The sequence below is a fragment of the Typopeltis vanoorti genome, chromosome 15 (genome assembly GCF_054136105.1).
Source record: "Typopeltis vanoorti isolate ZY-2024b chromosome 15, IOZ_Tvanoo_1.0, whole genome shotgun sequence".
Classification (NCBI taxonomy): Eukaryota; Metazoa; Arthropoda; class Arachnida; order Uropygi; family Thelyphonidae; genus Typopeltis; species Typopeltis vanoorti.
Window position 1 is genome coordinate 15,892,936 of NC_143563.1, and position 23,649 is coordinate 15,916,584.

Consider the following 23,649-nt stretch of genomic DNA (forward strand, 5'->3'; position numbering starts at 1 on the left):
ACTCTGTGTGTGTGTGTGTGTGTGTGTGTGTGTGTGTGTGTGTGTGTGTGTGTGTGTGTGTGTGTGTGTGTGTGTGTGTGTGTGTGTGTGTGTGTCATTAATTTATGACATGTACCTTCAAAGGGTGAACAGGATACTATGATAATGCTATGTGATTGATTTAAATATAGTAGACTAGCACTATAGCTAACTCATAGGGGCCACAGGAAGAATTGTTTGTTATAGTGGATATTTGCTACAGTGAGTTTCCTTTAACAAAGCAATGCAACTTTGGGGCTTTTCAGTAGTTTATTGAGTTTATTTATTAAAACAATGTTTGCTATATAGTGAGAGCTGACTGAACTGCTAGCGTCCTATTCACAGTTTTCTTCCAAATTAATTTTATTTGTCAGGACTCCAATACTGCCAGATCTTCTAAAGCAGATACCACTAACCACATCAATTCACCTAACCTTGGTCTTACTCCCAAGTCTCTTTCTTGCCATGCTGGCATCAAACAAGCATCCTGTTCTGCTAACTAACATTTCCTTATCTTTCTGTTTAAGTGATCTTACCACTTTAGATTAGTTATCCTTATGGGAAGACAAAACTAATCTTAGGATGTAATCCAAGGTTAACAATATCAAATTCTTTCTGATAACTTACTTTTTATGATTTTGCCACTGAAGCTGCTTGTTCACTTTCATTTTTCTCAGAATTCTCTTATTTGGAGTCTCAAGTCTTCAATCGATGTCTTATTTCTAACCCAACTTATTCGCAAGTTAAAACTGGTATGAATATTGTCTTGTATATTACAAGTGTTTTGGCTATTTTCTCTTTCATTACACATACATTTATTCAATTCACTGTTCACCATACCTAGCTAATATAGCTGAAATATTTTACATTTCTACAGGTTTTTCATTCAGGATGCAGCTTAAAAGAAGAGTCTCCAACTGACAACTAAGTGAATTTTTGCACATCTTTATGTTGGAATATGGTGTTTGTAATGAATAGTCCATGTCAAACAGAAAACCAGAAAGCATTTATCATTATTATTAACTTTTCTCTTTAATCAAAATTTTTCCCCAAAATTTCTATGTCTGGAATTAATTTCTTATTTATATCCCCAACATGATCTTACAAGTTCATGTCAACTGCTTTCCCTAATGAAATAAAAATAAAAAACATGAAGCAGATCCTCAGCACCTCAGAAGTGGTGCTGAGGATCTGCTTTAATAATTTAATAAGCCGAAAGGCTATTTTACTGGTGCATATGTTAATAGAAAGGGGGATAGTAAATCCCTTTATGTTTTTATAGCTGGGTACGAAACTCGGATCGAAATCCATAGAGTTTCATGCCGAAAAAACTATCGGCGAGCCCAAGTGTAAATGATCACTCGGGTAGTACAACACTAGGGCAACTCCATGCAAAGGTGGAGCAAGCTCTGTCACTAACTTTAATATTCTCTCATAATGTAAAACCCAGCTCCTAAGAGATGTATATATATTGTTTTACATTATGAGAAGAGGTCACTACCCAGACCAGTTTCAACCTTTTTTGAGGTCTCATCAGTGAGTAGGTAGACCTGGAATATCGAGGTTTTAGTGAACATGAACTTACATACCTCTACTATCGAATTGCCGAAGTGGTGTACTCCTATATTTATTGTTAATTACTAATTTAATAAGCCGAAAGGCTATTTTACCAGCGAATATGTTAATAAAAGGGGGATAGTAAATCCCTTTGTTTTTATAGCCGGGTACGAAACTCGGATCGAAATCCACAGAGTTTCATGCCAAAAAAACTATCAGCGAGCCCAAGTGTAAATGATCACTGGTTTGGGTAGTACAACACCAGGGAAACTCCATGCAAAGGTGGAGCAAGCTCTGTCACTAACTTTAATATTCTCTCATAATGTAAAACCCAGCTCCTAAGAGATGTATATATATTGTTTTATCCAGACCGGTTTCAACCTTTTTTGAGGTCTCATCAGTGAGTAGGTAGACCTGGAATATCAAGGTTTTAAGTGAACATGAACTTACATACCTCTACTATCGAATTGCCGAAGTGGTGTACTCCTATATTTATTGTTAATTACTAATTTAATAAGCCGAAAGGCTATTTTACTGGCGAATATGTTAATAGAAAGGGGGATAGTTTTTAAGTTTTTAAAAAAAACAATGTTTTTAAGAGATGTATATATATATTGTTTTACATTATATATTATTAATATATATATATATACAAGGTCAATAAATTTCCTAAAAAATTATATATACAATAAAAAGTTAAGAAAGATTAGCTGAATTATAAAGTACTATCTCCCACAAAGGGGATAGACGTAAACCATCAGATCTGTTTAAGTTAGGCAAGTGAAGTAAAGTTTCATGTTTCTTTATAAAGCCAGTTCCATGAGGAACCGACTTTTGTGAAGGACTCTTGTCTTTTTCCAATGAACTCTATGCCTAGTGATGATGGCATGTTCTGCAAGTCCAGACTGTTCAGGTTCAAGGTATTGAATATAAGACTGGTGTTCTTCTAGCCAAATAGAGACAGATCTTCCTGTTTGTCCGAAATAAGATAATCACAAGAGCAAGGAATCTGGTAAACACCTGGATAATTAAGATATGGAAGCTTGTCCTTAGGAGAAGTGAGAAAGGTGGAGATTTTTCCGAATGGTCGAAAGGCAACAAAATTTATTCAATACCTTGAACTTGAACAGTCTGGACTTGCAGAACATGCCATCATCACTAGACATAGAGTTCATTGGAAAAAGCAAGATCCTTCACAAAAGTCGGTTCCTCATGGAACAGCTTTATAAAGAAACATGTGAAACTTTACTTTACTCGCCTAACTTAAACAGATCTGATGGTTTATGTCTATCCCCTTTATGGGAGATAGTACTTTAGAATTCAGCTAATCTTTCCTAACTTTTTATTGTATATATAATTTTTTAGGAAATTTATTGACCTTGTTAGTTATCTTACACTAGCTACTTAGGTGGCGCTTTTTGGAATTGTCAGTTATTGTTTAATTTGAGCTTAAAATGTACTGAAGATGCCTGTGACACACAGGCGAAAATAATACTATTAAATAATCTTTTTAGATGAATTTTTCCATTATTAATTTTGTATTTATATGTCTGCTCACGGTTTGCCATTATTAAAACTTATTAATATTTATAATAGCATGAAGAATACTGAATGTTTTCCAGAATTGCACGAGAGTCTAGTCATTTCCTTTAGTGGTAGAAATGGCTTGTAAAAAAGTTGTCCATAGATAAGCCTTAAACACTGCAAGAAATCCCTGATCCATCGGTTCGATCAATGAAGTAGTGTTTGGAGGGGAAACATGACCTTGAACTTGGTGAAGATCATTGGTATAAGACTTAGAAGACGGAGGACCCAGGAGCATTATCCAGAATTAATAAAATTTTAAATTCCACATTTTCTTTCACACAATAACTCTTTATTTCACTCGCATAACAGTTGATTAAGGCATCCTCAAACAATTTTTGAGTCATCCATGACTTCTTATTGCTCCGATAATGAACTGGGAGTATACCTCCTAATGTTTTTGAAGATTCGTGGATTCTCACTGTGCCATATCACAAATGGATTCAGTTTGTATCCAGCCACATTACCCGTAACAGAATCATAATACGGGCATTAAGAGCTTTGAAACTAGGTATAGATTTCAGCTTTTTGTGGATGAATGTTCGCTTGGGCATTTTTTTAAACAAGGACATCTCATCCATATTAAATAATTGCTGTGACAAATAATTTTCCTCCATAATAATTTTATCCAATTTTTCCACAAACTCCTTGGCAGCCCTCTTAGCACTTGCAGATTCCCATACATTTTCACACTAGGCAGTACAAAACTGTGCTTGAATCTCATGAACCAACTGGAAGAAGGATTGAATTCGTAGTCATAATCGGGTTCTGCTTTCTCCTTAACATGTTGAAGAGACTTAGTGCCTTAGCAATTATAGTCACAGTGCTAAGGGGTATGCACTTTTGGTTCAGGTCTTCTATATATAGCTAAAAATGTTATTTATTCCCTTATGGGATCATGGATGTATTTTCAAAAGGACGTAACTCGAGGGATGACTGTAGTTCTGCAATGATCTCAGATTTTTGCTCTGAGTTTCCTCAAAGCATCAAGAGGTGTTGTCTTGAGAGGTAATCACTGTTGTCAGTGTAGATAAATTTTTGACTAGCTGCTGAAAGGATGTCACTTGTATACAGGTTGAATAGAGATGGGCCTCATTCTGAAAATTAACTAACTGCCTTCCTATATGAAACGAACAGTATATTGGCATATTCACTATACTATGGAGAATGAGATTTCTGGAAGTTTACCCCTTCTTGGATATCTTATTTACCTGTCCAACTTCTGATACTTTGTCAACCAATACATATCAGAAATCTAACTTCACTGCCACATATACAAAATTCTGTGCATTTCTCCCAGAAAATTGGAGCTGTCAAATACTTAATTAACAGATCTGATTAGGAGAGGGTGATTAAGTGAGATGTTTGAAAAGTTCATGGCCTGACAGATGATGCTTAAATTGCCAAAATATTTTTAGCATTCTAACCTTTCAACCATTAGTATGAACATAGGAGAAATTTCATCACACAAGTAGTTTTTAGTTGTGCCATTGTTTTGGCCCATTAACACGTTCGCTGCCACGCTACTTTGGCATGGTCTGTTCCCCTACGCCGATCAGTTTTCCTTCTTCAAGGTCAGTACGATAATCTCGTTACCGGAGGTAAACGTCCTACGAGTATACTCGTAGTTGGCTTGTACGGAGCATATACGGTCTATGGGAATACACAGTTTTGATGCTAGCCCCACAAGCCAAGCATTTTGGCTTCTTCAAGGTCACTACAATAACCTCGTTCCCGGCGGTAAGCGTCCTACGAGTATACTCGTAGCTGGCTTGTGAAGCAGGTTCACCTACTACGAGTATACTCGTAGTTGGCAGCGAACGTGTTAAAGTCAGCATCTTGAGCAGTTATTTAAAAAAATGGAAAACACTGACTGTTATGCTATCATCATATAAAGAAAAGTATAACTCCAACTGATAAAACTGACATGGGCAGCTATATTTACACATGGAAGATGACTGGGCCACACTTACACTTTTCCTGAGGTGGGCAGGGCCTGAGGCACTAGTGCTCCAGGGGCCACCTCATTGACTCTTAAATTAGCCCTAATTTTATGCATTCCCCAGCTAGAACCTTGTGTGCCTGTGCATAAGTACAGTCCTGAAGATGACTATACACAACAAATGAATAAACCATTGAAAAAATCCATGTTATGGTGCTGAACTAAATTAAAGTGCAAAATTGGTAAGGGTATGTATGGGCATCTCAACTGAATGGGTACACTATATGCTAACACAAGAATCAGGTATATATCAAAGGTGCCCACAAAGTGAGTGTTATGTTTGTTGACAATGGACCACAAATACTTTCGATATCAAATTTCGATATTGTTCAGAGCATTCAATAAAGAATCAATCCAATTTTCTGAGGAGATTTGTCATCATTGATGAGACTTGGATCTACCACAATAAACCAGAGATGAAAGATCAATCAAAAACAATGGTAACAACTCAAATATCCATGTCTGAAGTAAACAAAGGCAGTTCCTTTAGCTAATTATGGAAATGCTTTTGCATAAGTCATGACAAGTCTTCTAGGATTCCAAGGAAATAATAATGATCAATTATCTCCCAAAGGGTCAAACTATAAACTGTGAGTAATATACTAACTTCCTACAAAAATTACACAAAAATTTTTGAGAAAAGAAGATGGACAAGAAAAAAGATACTATTCACCATGCCATAGCATCAACACACACATCCACAATTGCAGTAGCTAAGCTTTACAAATTTGGCTTAAAATTGTTGACAACATAATTTATCCATCATAACTTCATGATCCTCCCCAGCCTCATCAGTTTCTCTAAGCATAATCCCACCAATATAATATGCTAATGTGCTTAACTTTACAGTTACTAACACTGAACAGTCATTATTGTATATTAGTATCAGAAATATCAGTAGCATTCCTGATTGTCCTATTTATCTTTGCATCCAAACAATCAAACATCTCCTGCCTGGACCTTCTCAATATTATTAACATATAGACTGTATTACAATGATTCCCTACATTGTAATTCCCCAGAACTGGTTCCCTAGGGAACCAGTTCTGGGGAATAATACCACAGTTAATTGAAAGATATGTTACCATGTTGGAATATAAACTATTGACTTGGATAAGTGAGAAGCTGATGAACAGCTATTAGAAAGTGATATATAGAGATATATAGAGGATGTTAAGTCCACCAGTCACCTTAAATCTGGCAGACTAACTTCTCCATATAATATGACACTTTCTGATACCTGTCCATCAGCTACTCACTTATGCAAGTCAATAATTTATACTCCAACATTATATCTTGCAATTTATGCAAAACAAAAACTCAAACATGTAGATACAAGAGGTTTACAACACTTTATTAAATCAAATTCAATCTAAATAAAACAGATTGTCAGCAGAGAATTCAACAAGGAAAAATAACAATAGATATCAAAAGATATGACATGCACTAGTGTAATACAGTAACTAGATTGCTAGGTGTGATCTAAAACAGAATACTGCTTGCAACTAATAAGGATATGATTTTCCCAAATTTTAGGTAAAGAAAGACAGTCATTGTGGTTTCAGTTAGGGTGATTCAGTAGCAGTGCTTCAGCTCTTTTTGAAACAAATGTTCAAATTAAAAACAGCAATGTGTAGTAGCATACTAAACCAGACTTTTCAGGCTTTTTATAAATAATAAGATTCATGTTTACTATAGTCCTTAAATAAAGCATCCTGTCTATCCAAAGTAAGAGAGATGGCAATCACAAGGAACTTGATAAGCACTGGGAGGGACAGAGACTGTTTACCCCTGATAGAAGGTAACAAAGAAGTGAGTTTGTTCATAGGAAAAAAAAAAAAAGGGCTCTAAATTATACTTCTTGAACCCTTATGATCTCAAACTAGAACTTTACAACATCCAATATATTATGCAACAGAATATCTTCTCACAGAAGATTCAGTGCATCCTTGACTTTTATAAGCCTCTTTCTAAGAATCCTGAACCTGTACAAAGATGAGAGTTCCAATTCCTTATGTGACTAGAATCTCTGAACCAATTTCAAATATCCTCAAGAAATTATTTAGTGATCATGTTTTTTCTGTCAACAAATTCACTTCTTGGTTACATTTCACCAAGGATAAATGGTCTGCTCTGTTCCTCTCAGGTGTTTACCAAGTTCCTTGTGATTGCCATCTCTTGTATACTTTGTCCAAAGGAAAAATTACAGATTCATCTACAAAAAGTCTGAGAAGTCTGGTCTAGCACAGCACGGAGTTCATTCTGACCATAGAATCTTCTGGTTTGAGACTACCCTAACTTAAAAGAAATGGGCAAATTACTAGCATGCGACCTCCTTTTAGTAAACCCATGCTGTTTCTGACAAAGTACATCTTGTATGTCAATCCATTTCTGTGCAGGTTCTTAGCATGGCACAAAAAAAACTGCAGAGGAAAATTAGCAGTACATGAGAAATGGTCATGGAATATTTGAAGGAAAGAGTACCACACTGCATATACAGAACGGATTATTATTATTATTATTATTTAGGACCTCCATGAAATCATTGTGGGAGGTGAGTAAGTGAGAGGAGTGGTATGTCAGTCTATCATGCCATTCCTTAAACTCACTATCTATCTCACTATCCTTTCAAGAAATGCATTCCATGCTGCTTCTTCCACTTACCATGTAAAAAGAAAAACATACCCCTAACACTTTTATCATTTCCTTTTGCAACTTCCAGAGATAGCCTCTTGTCCTTGTTTCTCACCTTCATTTTGCTATATCAAAATGCCTCCCCAATTCCAACCAATAAATACCTCCCAACAGCTTAGATGTCTCAGTCACTCCCTTCATCTTCTATCTGTTACACATTCTACAATACTGATAACTATACCATTTTTGTTATCTGCATCTCAACTCCCTCCAAAGTTACTTCATTCCCTTTAAATTCCAGTGGCCTGACATGAGCACAGTGATCCAGATGTGATCTGACCTTATACAATAGAACTACCACCTTCTGATCTCTATGTCCTCAGTAATGCAGAAATCCTATGGATTGTCAAATACCATTTTGGCTATTTCACTCCTCAGTCTCATTCAGTTGCAAGTCTTTCATTAAGTAGCCACATCAGTGGCATGGCCAGTTCTCATCCAGTCCCACAGTTAAACAGATAAGTAGCATCGTTAAAAAAGGGGTTACAAAGAGAAATGTTGTGAAGATAATGCAAGATGAAAGTTGAAAAAGTTCATGAGCAGTACAGAGTTCTGGCAAGAAGGGCGACCAGCAATTTAAAAAAGGTAAAATGAAATAATGAAAGTAAATTAAACTAAACTGGCTGAAATAAATCATAAAGCGTTTAATTGCTAAGTGGATATTTAAAAGAAGGAATCATTATGGAAGGATAACTTGAACAAATGTAGATGGTGGGAAGGTGACTTTGTAAGGATGTGAAAATAAAGCTAGAAGAAACAGAGGTGTTTAGGATATTATGAAATCACAGAGTGGATACAATCAAAGGATTGGATGGGATATTGGCACATGTAAGACAAATTACTCCCACTTCTTTTGTCCCAGTACAAGAAGTGGAGAGCCAGTGCTCTGCCAGAAGTGGCAGAGCACTGGCAGGCAAAGTCCTAAGGGAGTGAAAAGAGGATAAGATAGTTCCATTACATGAAGGAGGCTTTAAAACAGAACTGTAAATTACAGACCAATCATTACTCAGGAGTAACAGTTAAGGTATTGGAAAGGCTGATTAAGGCCAGAATTTATGAATGCTGGATAAGAATATGATAATCTAAAGAGGATGCATGGTTCTGCATGCAGGTCTTGCCAATGTAACTTACAGAAATTATAGACTAGTATATAATTTGTAGGTAGTGGTAGTTGGTTTCACATTCTCAGTCAGTAACAATGATGTCTTATGGCTTGATAGATGTGGGTTTGAATCTTCTTTAGGATGTGAAGAACTTGAGGGCTTTAATTGAAGGTGAGTTAATCAGTCTCATAAGGAAGTATCATTTTGCAAAAAAAAAAAAAAAAAAAGCAAACAGCCAGAAGAACATACACCCACAATTAATAGACATAATACACTGTCCTTCCCAGAGCCTGCTCCTTCAGCTACAATTACAAAATTACCTAAATCCAGCTTTAATATTTTGTATTCCATGATGCACAGCACACTCCCTTCTTGGACATGCATAGCATATTCCTTTCTTTGACATGCATGTCATACATTGCAGGAAAGATCATCAGCCTGCACACTTATGCACAAGAAGCACAGCTATGAAACAGGTAAACTTCCATTTCTTCATGCTTGGAGATAAGAAGGATGAAAACAAGAATATAATTTCATGTAAAGTATAATTTATTTTCCTTCTGACCAAAACCCTGTTAAAACTAGGTCTATTCTGGGGTAATTTTGCTACTCTCCCTTTTCCTTCACTAGAAATATGACTTCTGTCAGTGAGGTTCACTCTTGGTATCTTCAGAGGCCTAGCTGCATTGATGAGGGACCTTGATGTATGCCTCGAGTAGGCTGCCAATGAGTAAAGTTGGGATTTGGCATAGCGTTGTCCATACAAAAAAAAGTGTATCCTATTGAGGAACAGGTTTAGAGTGATCTTTTTAGATCATTCATAGTCTTTGGAAACTTTCCATATATATTTTTTTTACTCAATAGAAGTCTAAAACTAATCTGTATAGTGACCCTTCTGATGCCATGCATTATGGCAAGAGTCAACCCAGACTGCCTATTTGTGCCAACTGCCTCTATATGCCTCTAAATAGCCTAGTTGAGAAGATATTTCACCACATGTTTGCTCATGCTCTAGGTAAAGTACAAATTAATGTTAATATGAGTCTCGCCTGCAAAAAGATTTTAAACCTATAGTAATTTAGAATTAGTCCCACAGGTCTGCTAAAGGTCAAATAATCCAGAAAAGTACTCTGGGGATCAGACATGAAACTTTTTCAAGTCATTACAGGCTTCCAGTAAGCAGAGTGGTGGTCTTTGCACTGTAGACGAAAATCACCTACCACCTAAAGACATTCACAAATATGCCCACAGTTTGATTTGAATCCTTATCCTGTTAGTTGAAGAATGGATATACTGTCCACTCAGCAAACTATGATGGCAGATTTCTAGTTAAGTATAATTTACTTCAGTGGGTTCTGTTCATGGCATCCACCATCCTTCCCTTTTCTGCAAAGATTACATAAATAGCAACCGATAAACATCCATTTACAGTTCAACTAATTCACCATATCTGCTTCTGCTAAACCTCTTTCATTCCATTTACCTCTATTCTCTGGAGGAGCCTTCCTCACAAAGTATTTCTCAAGGACTACAACCTCTTAATAGATTCCTCCCTTAGGCCTTGGTCACACATGACACTAATGTGCTATAGATTCTGAAACCTCTTATTTGTGAGTGATAAAAGTCTAATGGAGCTTTAATTAATCCAGAACAATTTTCTTTGGCAGAAATGCGAGTTAATGCAAGGAAGCTTATGCTGAAGATTATGTTTTTACTTTACACTACCAAGGCTCTTATGAGCTTCTAGTTTCTAAATTTCTTTATTGGCAATCATTTATCTACATTTATAGATAACTATTCACCAAATGAAACCTTTCTACATATTGTAATAGTATGGTTTATTAATGTACTAATAAAGGATAATTTCCTACTCATGGCAGGAGTTCATCTATTCCAAGGCAGTATACATTAAAAAGCACATTGTCTTATATCCAATATTAAATTTTTCCTGATTTTTTTTTTCTCCAAAAAACTACACAAATTTTTTAGCCCAACTTTTTTGCCCATTTTTAATACAATATGAATGTTATATGGATAGAAACATCCTGTTGGTGTGGGTGTGGGTGTGTACATGTGCAGAATCATTATAAAAAAAACAACAACACTATCTTATCTTATGAAATTAAGTATATTACATGATTTTGCAGCTGAATTATTGCCATTAACTGTTGGAGAAAAGCAAGCAAACATGGTTATGATAGCTGGTGAACTACATAACCAGTAGTAATAGTGGTCATGCTCTTCCTCTAACAGCAACAAACATGCAAAATCACAGCTTCAGGATCATTGTCTTTTTTAATACTGATTCTATACACAAGGGGCAGAAGAACCTACAGCACATTAATGCCATGTATGGAGTACAGGTGACAACTGGGAAAAAGAAAATGAGGTTGACAGTTTTTCTTGATGAGTTGGAGGAGTTGTAAATGAGGAAGGCTGTTCCAGAGACAGAAGTGGATGAGAAAAAAAAAAGGAAAAGCAGGTTCAATATGTTTGTAGTTGTACTGAAATAGAGATGTTGGACAGCTGCTCTTGTTTTAACAGAGCCAACACAAAGTAAAGAAATGATAGCAGCCCATTCAGTGGAATGGTGTCCACGGAATACCTGTACAAAAGGTAGAATTGAAACAATATAAGATAGTTGTTGAAGTGAATCAGTAAGTGGGGGGGAGGGATTATCTATGAGCTGAATTTCTTTCCTCTGGACAGCATCCAGAATTTTTATGGAGGTTTTAGATGCATCAAACCAAAATGTGAACAGGATTTTAAGGATGTATGGATCAGGGATTTGTATAGGGCTAGTAGCTGGATGGATGAAAAGTATATCTTTAGTAGAAAATAATGCTTAGTTTTTTTTTTTACCCATTTAAAACTTCCATAAAAATTCTGGCTGCTGTCCAGAGGAAAGAAATTTGGCTCATAGATGATGTATTACTGAGGGGATAAGGGGTGTGCAAACAGATCCCTTTTGTGATTAAAAAAGGCAAGACTGCATTCAGGTGGCAATGAAAGTGACCAGGTTATCATTACTCCATTGCGGGATGGCAAGGAGATCAGGATTTAAGACACTAACTGCAGAGTTTGAAGATTGGAATGTCACATGGTTTGTTAAACAAGTGGGATGAATGGTATATTAGTTTGTGGTTTACTGGTGCAAGGAGAGCAAAGGTCATACTGCAACATTACAAAGGTTACATAATATTATTTGTAAAAAGTTAAAACTTCATGCAGTTTGTCTGAGTCTGGCAAGATCTGCTGGACTGTATATGGCCCAGCCAGATTAATAAAAACTGCATTCCTCTCAAGCAAAGTGCTGCTACTTCACTGGAACATGACATACGGTAAGATGATTGTTGCACGTTTTACACACAGGTGAGTTATCAGTCCTCAGATAACTAACATTTGTGGAGCCTAGCAAGTAAAAATTCTTCTCTTCTGTTTCTACATAGACTAGACCACACTTTACTTCAGTCTTAATCTCATGCAATATGCCACTGCTTCCTGCCACTGATTACTTAACTTTGCACTTCTTAACTATCTGTAAGGGAAGTGAGAAACAGTATATGGAGAAAGTACAAGCTAATCTTAGATGCATCTGCAGTTTGATTTCCTTGATCTAAATGCAGCTGGATATATAAAATCAAAGTCCTCATTTGATACAAAATTGTAGAACGTATAGAGACCTGGATGTGAAACATACATTCAGTGCTTTATGATGGCTTGCAAAAAAACTCAAGGAATCTGTATAAATTCTTATACCATAACAATGGTCTCGCATCAAGTCTCTTATTTTGATAATTTAGCCAGTTATACTTTACACAAAAGTCTTTTTTTTTTTTTTTTTTTTTTATCAAAAAAAACTAAGCAACTTGAACAGTCATTCCATCACAAACAAAGAGTCTTTGACATGTGCGTTCTGTAGTTAACTCCACTCATTTTCTCAATTGTTTTTAATTTGTTAACCATGGAAGGGGGAAAGAAACTACTAATCTTTTTCATTTTGTTACTTTATGGTTCAAGCATTTTTTGCATCATTTCTTAGATGAACAGAAAATCTACTAATGTTGGATAAAACCAGTAAAATGATTTACTTAACACGTTTGTGAGGGAAAGTGAAAAACTAGTGTTGTACCTGACCTTCAAGCAGGACACAAAAATTTGTTGAGTGCTTTCTGTTTGCATATCCAGTATATATTGGCAGTTTAGCACTAGAATGAAAATGATCCTATATAGTAAAACATATCTCCCCCTACACGCATCACAGTACACAGATACAAGCAAAACAAAGTAAATTTTTATTGTAGCACTAAAAACAGCAAACAGAGACAGTCAATGTATACTATATTTAGTGAAAAATAGAGTAATCAGAGTAGTTAAATTAAAGTGCCAAGAAATTATATTCTCGGTTTCTGTGATTGATGTGAATTTATTAGTATATACAAGTATATACTCTATATACAAGTAACCCAGTTGTGATGCAACTTCATGCACAAACTTTGTTTGCTTACGCTTGGATAAAGAATGAAACTGAGAATATAATTTCTTGGCATCTTTAATTTATAGTATAACCAAGTGAAAAAACTTTCAAAATCAGAGTATTAGAGTTTAATTAGAAACAACAGGAATGAACACGATACTGCATACTTGCAAACAAAGCACTAAAATACAGTAGAGTTCTGCTTGAGGTGCAACTTGAGGTGAGACACAGCTAGTCATTAATGTGTTGATATTGATATATTATAAACATGAAGGAAATTTAAAATCCTAAAAATAAATTATAGCAAATATTTTAACAATAGGTGTAATAAAAATGTAAATTTCATTAAATAACTAAGCTGATTTGAATAATAGGTAAATGTGCAAAAAAATTACTGAATATTACAAATTTCTAAATGCATCACATCCATATGTTAAACATCACTGTTTAATAGAGGTGCCAGTACTCTGCCCAGTTGCATATCATAAAAAAAAACAAAAAAACACTGAACTAAATTAAAGATTATGTAATTGAATTAATGGGCACATCTCTCCCTCTCAACCAAGTTTGGTTTGGTTATAATAATTACAGCCAAAGCATTAATGCTATAAGGCCAATGTATTGTGTCTACTAATTGCATGCTCTCTTTTTTGCAGAATAACATTTCTCACATCTTAGAAGGGATTTGAGTCCAAGTCTTTCCATGTAAAGGAAAAAATATTACATCGTCCTCAGAAATGTGCTACAGAGGTACTCCTCAAGTTTGGATAATTAGTACTATATTAGTAAACTATATTAAATAAGACGTATACATGTCTTAAAAATTCAGATTTTCAGTAAATTGAACATTGAATTTACTAAACAGAAAATTTATGCTGTGGGATAATAACAAAGGTATATTTATTGTCTCATTGAGTTACAGTAATAAAGCATGATCCACAAAAAAAATTATATCTCTTACCTTCCACATTACATGTTTCCACATTAAACTTCATTAATTTTACCGTTTTATCATTGGATCCGGTTGCAAGCAAGTCTCCAGTGGTATTCCAAGCCAGGCAATAAATTGATCCTTTGTGATGTTTCATTCTTTTAAATAAAACTGTTGGCTGATGAGCCACATGGTCTTCTCTAATAAATATAAGATGTCTTCATCAATATAACGTCTTTATATACAGAATTATAATAAATATATTTTTAAGACATGAATTCTGTAATATTCAGGTATAATGCAGATAAATGCAGGTATATCATAATCAGAAAATGTTTGTAAAATAAAATATTCTCACCTGCACTGAACTGAACTTCACTAAACACTCACTGCTCTGTGAGAGAAAAATCTAGCATTCAATCCTTTCTTAACTGCACAAACTTCCACAGATATACTTCTTGTCATTTTTTCAGATAATGAAAAATTCCATCAAATAGCATCCTATAACATCCATTCAGAATTTTACATTGCTATTATATCACCCCACTTTCTCCTGTTTACCCATGTCTGCAGTTCACATATTCTATAATCCATAAACTCAATATCACCTTTGTAACTCTTTTTTGCACATTCTCACAGCTTCTTCATCCTCTTAGAACACAGAAGACCATATCTGCATAGTAGGTCAAGTGCAGGCTACTGTTTGCAGATTTGGTCTGCAATAACTATGATTCCTGGCTTCAGTTTCTCCAAGCACAATCATGCCACAGGAAATATGATTGTACCAAGTGCATAACTTTACATTTACTAATTGACAGCTATTATGATTTGTCCACAGTACAAGCCTATTCTGTAAGTGTTGACTGCCAATGACTTTCCCTGCCTATCTTTGTAGCATCAGCAAATAAATGACAATCTCCTGTCAGGTCAGCAGTCAAGGAAAAACATTCCAAAATAGTTGTTTTCTGTTTCAGGGGTAAATAGTTCATGCCTATGAGATAAACTATTCACATTTTTCAATTATTCATGTATCATGCTTGGATAAATGATTAAAACAAGCATATGATTTCTTGTCAAGTATAATTTATTATAGGAGAAATGCAATAAATCCAAATGTTTCATTGATTTGATAACCAGAATTCTCTGGATGTACAGACTGGATAAAGATTGAATAAATTCACCTATATGGAGAAAAATATGAGAATCTGAAATGATGCATTCTGAACTGCATCATTTCAATGCAAATTCATGGCAATTTCCTCACTTGAATTCATGAGTTTGCTATAGTCAACTGAAGTTTTATGTTTCAGCCAACACTATTTCTAATGATGGCTAACCATATTTTCAAAGATCATGTTGTGTTACACTATCAGGGAACCTTGGAGGGTGGCAGATTGGAAATTCCACCAGATATGATGGAGTTACCCAAATTTATTGAATGAGGACCTGTGAACCAACAGGACCACAGAGGAATATTGACTAGATAACAAGGGAAGTGGCTCTTCCATGGTCCTCTCGTTTGGTCATCTTTTGTGTACTTTGAATCACACTCATTTCTTTTAGCTGTTCTATTTGGTCATTCTCTTGATGACCTTGTTTTCATCTGACTCTGATGTTATTATCAGAGTCAGATGAAAACAAGGATGTGTTTTCATCTGACCCCTTCTTCTTCTTCTCTGGTTTAATTCCTCTTAAGCCTTAGCAACATACCTAAGAAGAGGTAATTTTGAAATCAAATGCTAGTCCAACAGGTTGGAACTTTTACAACATGCTAGCTTCTTGTCTGGATAAAAATATTGCTCTGAATCTCAAAATGAAAAGATTGGTGGATCTTCTTGGCAACGACTATGCAAGAAACAGAATGATTTTTGGGACAAAGAATATACGAAGTAGAAAATTGAAAAGTAGATGTTATAGTCCTCACAGAAATGAAGAAAGGTAAGGATTTTGAAATATTGGAGTAAATATTTAGATATATTTACATATATGGAACAGAATGGTTAAAAGCAGAGGGGTTATAGCTGGAGCAGCTATTCTCATAAAAAAAGCAGATCAAAGAACTAAGTAAAAAGTTGGGAAGTAGTAAATGAAAGGTTTATAAAAGTAATTCTTGAAGTACATGTTTTGAAAATACTCTTTATCATGTGAAGATGCTTTGCTTGATGAAAGAGAGTATTTTGAAGATCTCAGAGAAATGACTGAATCAGCAGGTGGATGCAAGGAATTATTAGTGTTAGGAGACTTTAATCAATGAGTTGGTTGGAGTGATAATCATTATGTGGTGGAACATCGTGGACCTCTCATTTTCATACACCTGTTAAAGAAAATGGATGCAGGTTGATTCAGATGTGTGAAAATGAGGTGTCAGTTATTAATTACCTTTTTTCAGCACTAAGATATACAGAAGTTTACATGGACCCAACCAACTAGTGGTCTGAAATCAATAACTGATCTGCTCAATAATAGCCAGACAAAAGAACATGACCAGTGCAAGATGTGGTTCTGTGAAGCTGAATGTAGGACAGATCATTATATGGTAATACGTACATACTGTTACATCCAGAAGGCCAAATATACCTCATACGATGGTAGAGTTATTGAAATTCCCAAATATAAAACAGGACTATTAAGATACAGATACAGAATATAGAGTACACAGAATTTATACAGATGACATCTTGGGGAGAAATTGGATTTAACCAGAAAGGAATATACATCTGAGTTGTATGATCATTTAAAGGAATGCGTAGATCAGGCTGCTTGAGAGACCACTAAAGAAGAGGTAGGAGATGAGGAAATATGGACTGAATGAGTCAAACAAGTGGGAAAGATGACAAAAAAAAAAAAAAAAAAAGACGGGAACAAATAAGAAATGGTTTATCAGTACATACTTAGAGAGAAGTACAACAATATTAAGAAATAAGTGAAAAGAATAGTGATTAAGGCAGAAGTGTATGGACTGAAATAGTCACTCTGCTGAGGCTTGATGATTTGTGTGAAAGGCAAAAGTTCCTTACTGATTTCAAGCAGAACTTAATATTGTTTCCCTTCAAGTTAAGAGATATGAGGGTTTATTTATATGATAGGGTAGAATATCAAGGAGATGAGAGGCTAGTGTCAAGAGAAATGACATTTGAAGTGACACTTGAGGAGGTGATGTGGACTGTTCAAGCATCAAAGAATGGAAAGGCAGCTAGCCATGGTGGAATGGTAATAGATATGATCAAGTATGTGGTTTTGAAGAATTATAGATCCTGACAATGATATTCAGAAGTTACTGTATGAGTGGAACTTTTCATCTATAAGACAGTGAGAAAGATGCTAAAAGTTATAGAGGAATAAGTGTTGCATGTTTTGTTAGCAGGATATTTAGGTGAGTCATGAGTAAGTAACAGAATTGAATTCAAGCTATCACCGAAAATATCAGAAGAGCAGTCTAGCTTTACAGCAGGAAGATCTCGTGTGGATAACATAGAGCAGAACTCGGTTATAACAAATTCCACAGGACCGCATATATTTGTTCATAATAACCGTTATTCATTATATCCAAGAAGGTCATAATTTGAGGGAATTAAAAATGTTTTCAGATTTTTCTCAGCATAGGTATATTGGGTAACATAAATACATATGTGCATACATATATATAAAGAACAAAAATTTATTTTTAAAACTTCACATTTTTACATAAAAAATCATCAAGCATGCTTTGCATTGCACAAGATGCATATTTCATACATTTGAAATTGTTCCTTATACCACTAAGATGCTTGAATGTGTTGTCTGAACTTACAGATCGCGATTCCATAAATCTTATTAAAATATGTAAAGCACTTTCTGCTTCACACCAGGTAACGATTTTTTCATCATTGCTATTTTCTTCCTCGGAGTCACTACTACTATTATCTTCTTTTGGTGTATGAGAGATTTGTTTTAAGATGTCAGTGTCTGTTGGTATACCCGAAGTTGCGACGCCATAAGGGTCAAAGCTGTATAACTGAGAGGAGACCTCCACATAGCCTTTCAAGGAATGCGGAGAACCGACCAGGGCTTCTGACCTAATGTCTAATCCTCACCTTCTCGTGGTGCACCCTGTTGGGTATCTACTTTGATACTGAACGAACGAGGATGGGCTGGCAATTTGGGATTTAGCCGACCAAATTGTATTCTTATTGGTTAAACCAAAATAAAAAATGATGGTACTACATGACAAAATTTCATGCCGGATGGGCGCGTCGCCCGGTTAAACAAGGCCCCCGTTGTTTTCGCCAGGGAACCAGGGCGAACAGCGAAAAGTCAGCTACTGGAACAAATCTGAAAACAAACCCCAACTCAACATCACCAGAGTTAAAGATCAGTACTATCAATGTAAGAAGCCTGAATGGCAAAGAAATAGAGCTAGCTGAGGAATTAGATAAGTACCAGATCGACATAATAGGGGTGACTGAAACAAAAACAACAAAAACTGGTGAGATCTTTCTGAGCAATAAATACAAAATGTTATATTCAGGCAATGACAATCAAGGAAAAGAAGTTGTAGCCATAGTATTCAACACAAAATACGAGGCTAATCTTCTTGAATGGCAGTCAGTCTCAAGTAGAGTAATGTGGGCAAATATGAGAATGGGGAACTGGACAATGAGACTTATTTATGCCTATGGTCCCACAGAAGGTTCTACTAAGGTAGAAGTGGAGGAATTTTTTGACACTTTAGAAAAAGCAACTGACACAATGAAAAAGGAAAAGTTGGTCCTTGTTGGGGATCTAAATAGCAGAGTAGGAAATGATTGTGAGACATACAAAAATATTTTGGGAAAATTTGGAGAAAAGAGCAAAGCTAATAATAATGGCAAATATCTGTTGGATTTCTGCTCAGGACATGGACTGGTTATTACTAACACCATGTTCCAACATAAAAATGTGCACAAATTCACATGGAGAGAAGAGGCTAGGAATAAGAAAAGTCTCATTGATTATGTTATTGTTGATAGTGATGTTTTCTCCCTGGTGCAGGACACCAGAGTGTACAGAGGATTTGAAATTGGAAGTGATCACTATTTAGTCTTGAGCAGGATAAAATTGAATTTCATATTGAAAAGAATAACATGCAAGAAAGTTTTAAAGCGAATAAAAGTTGAGCAGCTCTCAGATGTGAACTGCAGACTAAAATACACAAAGATTATTGAAGAAAATTTGAAAGAGTTTGAGAACAGGAATCAAACCTTGGAGATTCAGTGGCAAACTCTGAAGAAAACATTGATTGATTCTGCCAGAGAGGCATGTGGTGAGGTTGTGTGCAAGGATAAAAAAATCAGAACTCCATGGTGGACACAGGAAGGTTAAAGAGGCAGTGAAGGAAAAGAAGAAAGCATATCAAAAGTTCCTGGCAAATAAGTCAGCTTTTACTCTTACAGAATACAAAGACAAATGTAAGAATGCTAAACTCTGTGTAAAACTAGCTAAACAAAAGTCATGGGAGGACTTTGGCAAGAATATAGAAAATAAATATCAAGAAGGTGGCAAAATATTATCGAGGTTGTTGAAGAAGCTGATGAATGGAGGAAAGAGTGCTGTAAAAGGAGTTAGAGATGATAAAGGTGACATGAAAATGGTAGAAAAAGATATCCTTGAAGTATGGAGTAATTACTTTGAAAAACTGCTAAATGAAACAAGCAGTGATGACAGCACAGTGATAAAAAACACTGACCAGGCATGCAGTCAGGAATACATATCCATACTTGAAGTAGAAAAAGCCATCAAAGGCTTGAAATGTGGAAAGGCAGCAGGAGTAGACGATATTCGACCAGAAATGCTGAAGTATGGTGGTATAAAAGTCTTACAGTGGCTGCACTGCATAGTTCAGAAAGCCTGGACAGAGGGACGAATTCCCGATAATTGGAGTAGAGCTCTCATAGTACCCATATATAAAAAGGGAAATAAAACTGAATGTAAGAATTACAGAGGTATTTCCCTACTGAGAGTGTTCCTGGCAAGATCTATGCAAGTATACTTGAGAAACGGTTGAGAAGAATTGTGGAAGAAAAGCTTGGTGAAGAACAAGCTGGATTCAGGCCAAATAGAGGCTGTCAGGATCAGATCTTCACTTTACGACAAATAGTCGAGAAAGCATGGGAATATAACAGAGATCTGTATTTAAGTTTTGTCGATTTGGAAAAGGCATATGACAAGGTGCCAAGAGAGAAGCTATTCAATACGCTGCAGTTATATGGTGTCAATGGGACATTATATCAAGCAATACTTAGTCTTTATTTGAGTTGTAAGTCTGCAGTTAGAATTGAAGGAAGTACAGGAAGATGGTTTAATGTTAAATCTGGTGTGAGACAAGGATGTACATTATCTCCTCTGTTATTCATTATCTATATGGATCACATTATGAAGGAAAGTGGTATTAAACCTGATATCAAAATTGGAGATGTTAATGTCAGCTCTTTGCTTTATGCGGATGATGTTATACTTCTAAATAAATCCGCTACAAGTCTGCAAGATTCTCTGACTAAATTCAATTGCTGTTGTAATAGATATGGTATGAAGGTCAGCAATAAAAACACAAAGACAATGAAAATAGGCAGAATCACTGAAAATGTCAACTGTGTTGTGAATGGAGAACCTGTGGAACAAGTAAAACATTTCAGCTACTTAGGCTTTTACTGAAGATGGTAAATTAAATATAGAAATAGAGAACAGAATCAGCAAAGCTGGTATGGTGGGAAGTCAATTGAATAAATTCATATGGAATAAAAGAGAAATTAGTCGGAACACTAAATTAGCTGTATACAAGACAGTGTTCAAACCAGTTTTAACTTATGGATCTGAGAGCTGAGTCAGAAGTAAAACACTTGACCAAAGACTAGAGACCACAGATATGAGAGTCCTGAGAAAGATTAGAGGCGTGAACAGATGGCATCAATGGCAATATCATATTAAAAATGAGGATATTAGGAAAGAACTTGACATTGTCAGCATCCAGGAATGCGTTAGCAGAGCTAATCTCAGGTGGTATGGTCACTTAAATAGAATGGGAGAGGAAAGATTAGCAAAACAAGTGTTCTCTGCCAGGTTGGCAGGAAAACGACCCAGAGGAAGACCAAGATATAGGTGGATTGATACGGTACAAAGTGCCTTAGATGATAGAAATATAAGATCTGATAATGTTGGAGTCTTGACAAGTAACAGACTGATTTGGAGGAAAATTGTAGATAGGAAGTAAGTAATGATGTAATTTTTTCATGTAGTACTGTCATATACTGTACACCCCTTGAGGGTACATGGCAGGAATTTGATGATGATGATGATGATGATGATGATAAAATTATCAATCTCTGCGCACGTTTCAAAATTGTTCCAGTTTCGCGCTTTTAACCAAGATGAAGAGGATAACAGTAAGTTATCCTCTTCATCTTCTTCAGATTCACACTCGTATTCCGCAAGACCGGCTTAAAACAGTTTTGTATCGTAGACGATGACACCAAATTCCAAGCATCACTCATTAAACGTATTGCGTGAAGTACACTGATTTTCGAGTCGTAAGCATAAGCATTTTCCGCAGATTTTTCTCTGCGTTCTATCAGTTCCACGACTAACAGACGATGAAAATGGGATTTAAAACATCTAATTACGTCTTGATCAAGTGGTTGCAAGACAGATGTCACATTCGGCAGCAAAAAAACAAGTTTCATGTTCGTTAAATTAGCCACTACAGGATGGGCAGGACAGTTGTCTATCAATAACAAAATTTTCCGGTTTTCACTGAGAAGATTTTTATCCCACTTGCGAATTTCATTTTCGAAAACTGAAGATGTCATCTAGGCTTTCTTATTCGCTGTATAATCAACAGGAAGTTTCTTTATGTTTTTAAAGCAACTAGGCTTTGCCGATTTTCCAATTACAAGAAGCCTTCTTTTATCGCTACTGGTCATGTTCGCACAAACTAAAACTGTGAGTCTATATTTGATAAGTTTTCTGCCAATGCACTTTTCGTTTTTAAATTGAAAAGTTTTATCAGGCGTTAAATTATAAAAAAAACCCTGCTTCGTCTGCATTATAAATGTTGTTGTATCCATACCTTCATTTGATGTCTGGCCATACATTCTTGTTCCAGTCAGAAACAACGTTTTTGTCAATGGACAACACCTCGCCACTTACTTTTGCATAGACAATATTGTTTCTGTTCTTAAAGCAATCAATCCACCCATTGTTGCATTTAAAATCGCTATAACCAAGTTGAACAGCAAATTTTTCGGCTTGAATTTTCAAAATTGGTCCGCTAATAAGTAAGCCAGCGGTTCTTTGCACTTTAAACCACGAAAGAAGTGCCTCGTCAACGTCACTTTTATTACACTTTTTAAGTTTTTTACACTTCGATAAATTGTTTTCAAAAGCTTTCAGGGTCAACTCGCGATTCTTCCAAATTGTTGATATTGTAGATAGGGACAAACCATACTTCTTTGCTACTGTCAGATTTGATTGGCCACTTTCCACCTCCCGTATAATTTCTACTTTTTCGGAAACCAATAAAATTTTCCGTTTGACTCCCAACATTTTTCCACAACCAGAAAATGCGTACGTACAAAATGTCAGTAAAGGAACGACTAACGTGTATTATTCGTTCGTTATTCCCATGAAACGAATTCGTAATAAACATGAAATACATGCACTAAATCAAATGCAATTCAAATATACCTTCAAAATTATTCGTTAGAAATGTGAATTCGCTGTAACCATGATCGTTATAACCGAGTTCTACTGTATTTTCTTTATGGCAAGTATCCCAAAAAATGGTTGATAAGAATAAAGAACTCCATTTGATTTCTGTAGATCTAGGGTAAACTTATGATACTGTCCCAAGGAAGACAACGTGGCAGGCATTGAAGAGAGTATGAATAGATGAAGGAACAATAGATATGATGATGGGATTAGGGTCTGCTATAAACATTGGTAACTCAGAGAATTTTATTACTAGCAAAGGGCTCAAAAGCAGGAATGTAGCATGTCATTAATATTGTTTAAGAGGTTTTATTTATTTATTTAACATATGGGTAAAAATACAAGAAATTAATAAGCAAAACTATATATAGAGTGAGAGTTCAGTTAACTAATCAATGGCACTATTTGGGAGTAAATACAAGTTTCTCAGGCCTCCAGGGAAGGAATGTGTCTAGGGCAGTGAGTGATATGAAGGATAGCAGCAGCAGCAGCAGCAGCACCACCACCACCACCACCACCACCACACACACACACACACACACACACACACACACACACACAC

The 23,649-nt window shown here is 35.7% G+C and overlaps 1 protein-coding gene across 2 annotated transcripts in view; it reads right to left on the reverse strand.

Annotated features, from left to right (window-relative positions):
* LOC150098417 (WD repeat-containing protein 47-like) overlaps positions 1-23,649 on the reverse strand; it is a 218,361-nt gene that overhangs the window by 55,771 nt on the left and 138,941 nt on the right. For both annotated transcript variants that reach the window (XM_090404658.1, XM_090404657.1), the window contains one exon: positions 14,397-14,566. In XM_090404658.1, coding sequence (XP_090260784.1) covers positions 14,397-14,566 — 170 coding nt within the window. The remainder of the gene's footprint in view (positions 1-14,396; positions 14,567-23,649) is intronic.